Source organism: Brachycentrus maculatus, unplaced genomic scaffold (genome assembly GCF_059751285.1).
Source record: "Brachycentrus maculatus isolate JH-2025_06_01 unplaced genomic scaffold, ASM5975128v1 h1tg000069l, whole genome shotgun sequence".
In the NCBI taxonomy this organism is placed as follows: Eukaryota; Metazoa; Arthropoda; class Insecta; order Trichoptera; family Brachycentridae; genus Brachycentrus; species Brachycentrus maculatus.
Window position 1 is genome coordinate 3,103,988 of NW_028280823.1, and position 8,077 is coordinate 3,112,064.

An 8,077-nucleotide genomic window follows, 5' to 3' on the forward strand; every position below is an offset into this window, starting at 1 on the left:
ACTAGCCCCTTTCCGCACAGTACTGAGTAGTACATGCGAGGGACATAGGAAATTTCAAATTACTGTAAAGCATTGTTAAATAAATGTTTTTTATTTGTATTATGTCATTTCAAAATAGTGGTTTTTTTTTAAACTGTAGAGTGTTCAGTGTATCCATATTTAATATTTAATTTTGATGTAATACACTGAAATGCATTTTTACAGATGAAATAAAACAAAATTTTTATAATTTCATCAAATATATTTCATGGTTCAGTGGTCCAATTTTGTACCCAAAAACAGTTGGTTTAATTTTTCTACTTTTAAGTTTAGTGATACGGTAAAGAAATTAAGCTATAGAACTGAAAAAAGTTAATATTTATACATACTTCTTGCTCATTACAAATAATGTACATAATATTCATAACATAATAACCATGAACAAATTCTGTATTGGCGTTGAAATAGAGTAATTTTTTTCAAATACACAAACCATTCATAAAATCAGAAGTCGCCTTATACTCGAGCTCTAAATTTAGAATTATGAATATTTATTACTTATTACTCTAGTATCAAGGCTATCACAAGTATTGTACACAAGTATGGTACACAGTATGTATTCAATATAAAATATCATCATTCGACATTTCAATACTTTGATTTAAATCTATGCCAAAAGTTTCATGGTTGATGAATAATGTGCAACATTGAAGCAATAAATAATAATACATACCAATAAAAATAAGTTAACTTAAAAAAAGTTACGACAGACCTTCAAATTTACATAAATTTAATAACTTACATTGAAAATATTGGATTTTTAAATTTATATGAAATCAATAATTTATTTTCAAAATAAATATAGCTCAGATCAGGTTCGGATTCAGCTATTGACTTTTTATGCTCAAAATTCATGTTCTGCATATTTGCAGTATTGAATGCTAAATGGTAGTATGTATTATGTTTTTTGGTTTTGAAAAGCACATTTTACATTTTTTATCTTCCTTTCTACAGAATTGTATACATAGCTCACTCCTTTCAAGAATGTCATAAATAAAAAATCGTCAATTTTCAGTTGTGCATGTTTTCGGAATACCCAGAAAATGTACTATATCCCAGCAAAAGAGGTATATTTTTAACTTAATATTTACCCGCTACAGGGCAGAAAATGTTGTTTTTGCATTTTGAAGAAAAGGTATTGTTTAATTATTTTTTTAAATGTACTAAATATTTTTCAAACGGAGAAAAAACCTTCAGGTTTTACCTAAAAAGGTCTGTTGCACAGTAAAAAGTTCAATAAGTGGTTTGATATTTATTTTTAAAACATAGTGTTATATTTTTAAACTTTAAAAACGTTCTTCTGAAAAATCAAGTTTTTTTTATTTATGACGTTCTTGAAAGGAGTGAGCGATATGGGTAAGTTATAATGTCAAATGATTTTCTAATTTGGGTAGAAAAAGGAGATCACTGCACTTTTGGCCTGGGAGTAATTTTATTTGAAACAAGATACGTAGTTGTTTGACGGGTTGATACTTTTGATGGTTGCTGACACAGTTTTTTAAATAGTGAATTAAAGTATCAAATGGTCAACATACTAATCCCATTTAAATTACAATAAACTTCCACCGAGTAATTTCACTAACTATATTATTTGAGTAATTTTGCAAAGAAATGTTTTATTGTCTTTTCTATAATATTATGACCAATTTAGCTTGATTTCTACAATATATCAAATTCAACACAGTATAGATAACACACACTTTAAGCCTAACTGACACGAATAATAAATCTGAGCAATGGTTTGAATTTATAATAATATAATAAATAGCATAAGTAGAAGAATATGTGTCCGGTAGTAAATTTTAAAAATATTCACAACATTTTGAGTGTGTCCAAATACTTGATCACAAATCTGGATTATCTCCAACTATAGGAGTTATTTTTCACATACTAATATATAAGAGTTTCTGCTTAATAAAAAGCTTCTTTACATCTCACCAATAGATGTCTCTAGTGAAGTTCTAGTGATTCAAGAACAAGGTTTCTAAATTGGTTCATATATATAGAACTTCCAAGAATTTGAGTAGTGTTGTTGTCAATAATGGGTAGAATTGGTGAATGTTACACATGTGTAAAGTGATCACTTAAACCAGCCTATGACAGTCGTCAGCCCCGTAAATGCCCAGACTTCCATATTCTTCTTCATCTTTGATGAGATGTCAAAAAATAATATTAAAAAATATTCTTAATAATTCACAAAACTGATAAATCATCCATTTGTGTATTTACATAAAAGCTTTTTCTGCCTTAGTTACCAATACCACAATTTGCATAATTCACTACTCGTGTCAAGACAGCCTAGGGATGATGTATGTTTACAATCATATAGATATACTCATTTCATACATTCCGGGTACACACATATCCGCACGGTGTACAATGGAGAATTGCAATATAAAATAGAATAATAGTTACTTAGTATTAAATCAAATATACTATAGTGAACGCGAAGAAAAAAAGTCAGGTCACAGTCCACCATTTCAGAACTTTTTGGTTTACAGTTTAAAAAGTGGCCCGATTTTGCAAATTATACAGAATAATATACAAACCCCCCCCTTTTTGAAATGCAGGTCACCTCCGTTCATCGCGACCCAAGTGAGTGCGGATTCATTATAATGCAGTATTTTAAACAACACTTGTCTTGTAGACAGGAATTCCAGGAATCATCATAATGTGCGGTAAAATAATTAAAGAGGTCTTTTCTCTTCACAATCACAGCGCATGCAGTTGTTAGAAGAAAATGACTGAGATTATGAGTGTGTGAGTGCTGTAAAATGTGGTTATCGTGGGTTAATTGATAAATTTTACATAATAAACGGAAAGAGGCCAAACAAGAAAATCTAGATTCTTTTTTGCAAAGCGGAAAAAAAAGAATGAATGAAATTTCGTATGACATTTTAATTTAATGTTTATTTTAAAAAATAAAACGTCTGAGATTATTATTATTATTTTTTTTTTAATCCCCTATTGATGGCCGAATTTTGCTTATCGTGGCCATGTCTGGAACGCATCTCCCGCAATGAACAGTGGTTATCTGTTGTAATTGAACTGTTTATTTTTTTTATCTAGAAACGGTGGAGTGGAATTAAGAGCAGACTTTGACCTGACTGTTTTCCTGGCACTCACGTTAACATAAATTAACATAGCTTATAAAAAGGTTTCAATCAGTAGGAAGGAGCGGGCGGGTTACCCTATCGAATGTTGGCTGGGAGTAAGTCCTCCGGGATGTTCTGGACTGTGGCGTTGTTTTTTTCGCTTTTTTTCCTTTTTCCGTTTCTTTCTCTCTTTCTCTTCATCGTGCCGTTTTTGTTTTTTGTGCTTCTTCTCATGGGTATCTTGACCGGATGCATCTGGAATGTGTGAGGTGATTTGTTGTTTAGCATTTCGACTCATTCCATCTACTTACATTATTTTTTAAACTCCTCGTTTCACTTACATAAACAGTGGAACCTCTAATAATGAGCATAATTCAGTCTAAAATCTTACTCATTAAGCGAAACATTTTTTGTTTTGACTGTCACAGAAGTCCGGGCGCACAAGTGTATGTTATGAAAAAGGGACTTTCCCTTTCTTTGTAACTCGCTATGCTAAATTTCGCTCCTTAAGAGAGCATTTTTTTTGCTTATTATGCGAATTACTCGTTGTGAGAGGTTTCACTGTATAAAAGTGGGGACTGACCTCCACATTTCGTCGTAACGTAACATTCGCGGCGAGCATCGACTTCGAATGGAGTACTCAGATCGAGCGGCGAGCAGCTCAGCTCGCTGTACTGACTATACGAATGCTCGCATCGTAATGTGTTACGTTACGATGCGAGCATTCGTATAGTCAGCACGAAATGACTCCGGTCAGTCCCCACCTTTAGCGTTGGAACCGGGACTCAATGGAGAGCGCGTATAGTAGAATAAGAAAGGTACCTGTAATCTGCGTCTCCTGGCTCATGGGCCCGCCCTCCTTGTGCTTGTGCTTTTTGTGCTTGTTCTTGTGCTTCTTGACGGGGGTGGTGTTCACGTAGCGGTACTGCTCGGGCAGCGGGCCCGGGTGCAGGCGGAAGCCCGCGAGCTGCGCGCTGGAGAGGGGCAGCAGCTCCTTGCCCCCGATGGGCGGCTTGTCCATCACCGAGCGCAGGGTGCTGTTGTCCTGCTGCCCCGGCCCGTCGATGATCCCCGGCAAGTTGGGCAAGAAGGAAGACAGCTGCTCCTTTAACTTCTTCCCGCTGAATTTGCTATAGGAATGTTCTAAGCCATAATAGGCCATCAAATTAGTTGCACCCGTTAGTTCACATTCTCCTGAAAATAATATTGTAATTTGAAACAAAAAGTGCGGTAATTATAAATGTTTATTTTGGCATGACAAGGCAGCAAGTGCAATACTTAGTAAGACATATTTTGTCTGCAAAACGGGGGATATAACACAAATTATTAAGGTATGTTTTTACTTTTCAACAATATTTTGAGTTCCATTAATTGATTCGACAGTCGATTTGTGGTAAAACCTATCCATTTTAATTTAAGTTTTACTTCATAAATACCACTATTTCTTCAAATCTACTGTGACACGTTTTTCGATGTTTGGAAATGATGCGGAATGCATCGAAACACGTGTCATAGTAAATTTTTTAAAAAAGTGGTATTTACTAAGTAAAACTTAAATTATAAATATTTTGAATGTTGAACCCTTTCTTCCCAGTGATTTGTAACTAGTACACATTGCTTGTAATAACTTTAATATCTCGATAAATGTAATAAATAATAAGTCCAGATTTTAGGTACTAATCCATAATACATTTATGCATTGAATGAAGAAAAAAGGAACAATTACCACTTATTGGGGACATAATGATATTTTGTGAGAATTGTACAATTCGATCAAACATGTATATTCATGCTTTAAAAAAAACTCTACGCGACGCTATTCACATCTCACTCTAACTTGGTTATATCGGAATGCGAGATATGCCACCTATGTTCTCAGTTGTGTTTTGAGTAATTATGTGGTGTTGCATGAGCTGTATATAGATTGTAGAATCCAAGTAATAACTTTGATTCAATAGAATGCAAGTAAAAAAATAAAGAATGTCTTTCTTGAATGCTTTTCGCAGATACTTTGCGGCCCATTTTAAAAACTTTATAAAATTTATTTATTCATAAAATCTATTTTATAAAAAAAATGCTCTGGAGGCAAATTATAGTAGCGAATACCATCAGACTGTACACAAACACTTTTTCTCATTTTCATCATTCTCTCATTTACACAAATCAGCGGATAAGGTCTGAATTGGGTATGCAACATGCAATGTTACCTCTATCGTGAGTTACATGAAGATAAAGCGACGAGTCTCAACGTTCAAGGTATCAGTCATGTGTAAACATTAAATGAAAATACACTATTTTCAAGTTTCTTGAGACAAGAATCAAGCTCGGCTTCTCTCGCACGGTAGTATGAAGCGTTTATAGCTACAAGGACAACTTTATAAATACTGAGTACAATCATCTTACCTGGAGGCTCCTTCATTAAGTAGAAGGGCCCACTGTGAACTATTGACGGGTTTTTCCCTAGAGAAATCGTTGTTTTGAGTGTACCCGAAGAGTCCTGACGAGAAACTACAGGGGACCTGGCACCCCTGGGCGACGATTTCGGAGAATAGGTTTCCACCTTCCGAAACTGATCAGCCATCATCATTTTCCCTCATTTCTAACACATTCGCACACACAAACTGAGTCCCCGAGTCCCCGTCATGAAATCTATTTTGCAATCAAAGACAATAAAATAATTTTGGAACCATAGACTTCATAGAATTTCTAAGCCTACCAATAGATGTAGGTACCTAGTAATGATGACCTAACAATGTACATACCTACCCACCTACCGAGTAAAGGTTCACAATATTTATTATTGCAAACAGCAGGGCAGAAACAAATTACACAAACTAACTAACTAACTAACCATCACGCCGGTTCCCGCAGGGGTAGGCAGAGAGAATAGAGCGCCACACCACTCTGTCCTTGCAAACATTCTTCGACTCTTCCACGTTCATGCATCTCCTTATACATACCCGCCGATTGTTACGACTCCTAACCTAACCACTTTCAAGTATTTGGCATACCTGATCGTGCCATGTTTTTCTCGGTCTTCCTCTGCTTCTTTTCCCGCTAACATTCGCCTCATAAATTTGTTTTACCGTTCTTTCCTCACTCATTCGTTCTACATGTCCAAACCATCTCAACACACCTTTCTTGATTTTATCGATAATGCTTATCTCAGCTTTGCGTTCCTTCCTTATTTCACTATTCGTACATCTATCATGCATCGTTTTGCCGCACATTGTTCTGAGAGATCGCATTTCGACTGCATTTAGTCTACTTTCATCCTTCTTTTGCCAACTCCATGTTTCACTTCCATACATTAGAGTTGGAACCAGGACTCCGTTGTGCACTGCCAGTTTAGCTTCCGCTGATAGGTTTTCATTTGCTATAACTGATTTCAGTGCACCATTCACTTTGTTCCCAGCATTCACTCTCCTTTCTATGTCTTTAACAAATTACACACAGATACAATACCGCGAATCATGTTCTTCCTTAACCCTTTGGCTACCAAGACTTTTCGGTCTATTATGCCAGAAAGACCAAAAATAATTAAAGAGGAAAATGTGTATCATAATTTGTAAACACCTTTTGAAATGTTTCAAACATCTTTCGCACAACAAAAATATCTGGTAGAGTTCTAAAAATTTTATACAACCCTGAAAGGAGGAGCGGATCCCTAACATCCTGTACAAAATGTAACTGATGCTTTTATAAATCATGACGTCAGATCCGATGGATCCGGCATTTTTTGCTAGAATACCCAAAGCCGATATATCTGATTTTGGTAGTCAAAGGAATATGTATATCAACAACAGACTGAAGAACTTGAAGTCAATTCGTAGAATCCATGTGCTCTACAAAGAGGGCGGATGTGGATTCAACAAGTATACAAGATATTTTCAAGTACTTAAATGTAATACTGATTTTGCCAGAAATACTACAATTAACCGCAGTATGGATACTTATAATAAAATGTTAAATGACGTAGATATATTTGGGAAAAGCACTAATTCCATAAAAAATGACATAAGCAGGAAATTAGGTGAATTATTGATCGTTGCCGTTTATTCAACCAGCCAACTGTTTATAATCCCTGTTTGTTGGATGATTTATGTTGACATGGAATAGGTACTACACACACACACACACACACACACACACACACACACACACACACACACACACACACACACACACACACACACACACACACACACACACACACACACACACTCACCCCAACCAACATAACTTTCAAAAGAATAGCATTATCGGAGGATTTTTTTAATTGGCCATAGTTTTGTTAATTAATGTTGTATAATATATTGTTTTCGCTATAAAAATCCCAAATAAAAAAAAGATATACTATCGTAAGATAAGGCAGTGGATAAGTATTTAAATTATTTAGGCTAGTTTAAAGGAAATTCCCAGAATACTTGTATTAGCTTGTGAATGTATTAGCTTCACACAACTTTTGACCGTTTAGGTGGAGACTGACCGGAGAATTTCGTCGTAACATAACGGCATAACAACGCTCGCGGCAAGTATCAGCGAGCATCCGAAACTATGAATGGAGCGCTCGGTTCGGTGTACTGACTGCCTGAATGCTCGCATAACGTAATACGTTACGACGAAATGCTCCGGTCAGTCTCCACCTTTTCTAACCTTTTGACTTTTTTTTGACTAATTTATCTTTGACGACATTAGAAAATTCTGACTTTATAGTTTGAGGTTATTTATCAACTCTTTCAATATGTAACATTAGACCCCTTGTCATATGTAACATAATATTAAACATGTTAAAAATTATGTTACAACTTGTCTTGTGTGAATGATTCATTATTTCTCACTTGGATTTCAGGTACCTACCTACTACATACTTTGTCTATGGGAATAACACAGAAATCGCATTTCTTTCAACTTCAATAATTTTATTGTCCATGGCGGATTTT

At 35.1% G+C, this 8,077-nt stretch overlaps 1 protein-coding gene across 1 annotated transcript; it reads right to left on the reverse strand.

Annotated features, from left to right (window-relative positions):
• Positions 1-1,188: 1,188 nt before the first annotated feature.
• On the reverse strand, positions 1,189-5,802 carry MED19 (mediator complex subunit 19). The gene is made up of 3 exons (XM_088257007.1): positions 5,538-5,802; positions 3,957-4,328; positions 1,189-3,389 (listed from the first exon to the last, which is right to left on the reverse strand). Exons 1-3 carry the CDS (start codon positions 5,719-5,721, stop codon positions 3,226-3,228), a joined length of 720 nt encoding a protein of 239 aa, XP_088113133.1. The 5' UTR covers positions 5,722-5,802; the 3' UTR covers positions 1,189-3,225.
• Between the last annotated feature and the right edge of the window lie 2,275 nt (positions 5,803-8,077).

Bases quoted from the DNA above. Each gene is read 5' to 3' on its own strand.
- MED19 (XM_088257007.1), bottom strand. From the start codon at position 5,721: ATGATGATGGCTGATCAGTTTCGGAAGGTGGAAACCTATTCTCCGAAA. The intron at 4,329-5,537 runs GTAAGATGATTG...TATTATTTTCAG, and splicing joins CTTAATGAAGGAGCCTCCAG to GAGAATGTGAACTAACGGGT. The intron at 3,390-3,956 runs GTACCTTTCTTA...CACACATTCCAG, and splicing joins CCAGGAGACGCAGATTACAG to ATGCATCCGGTCAAGATACC.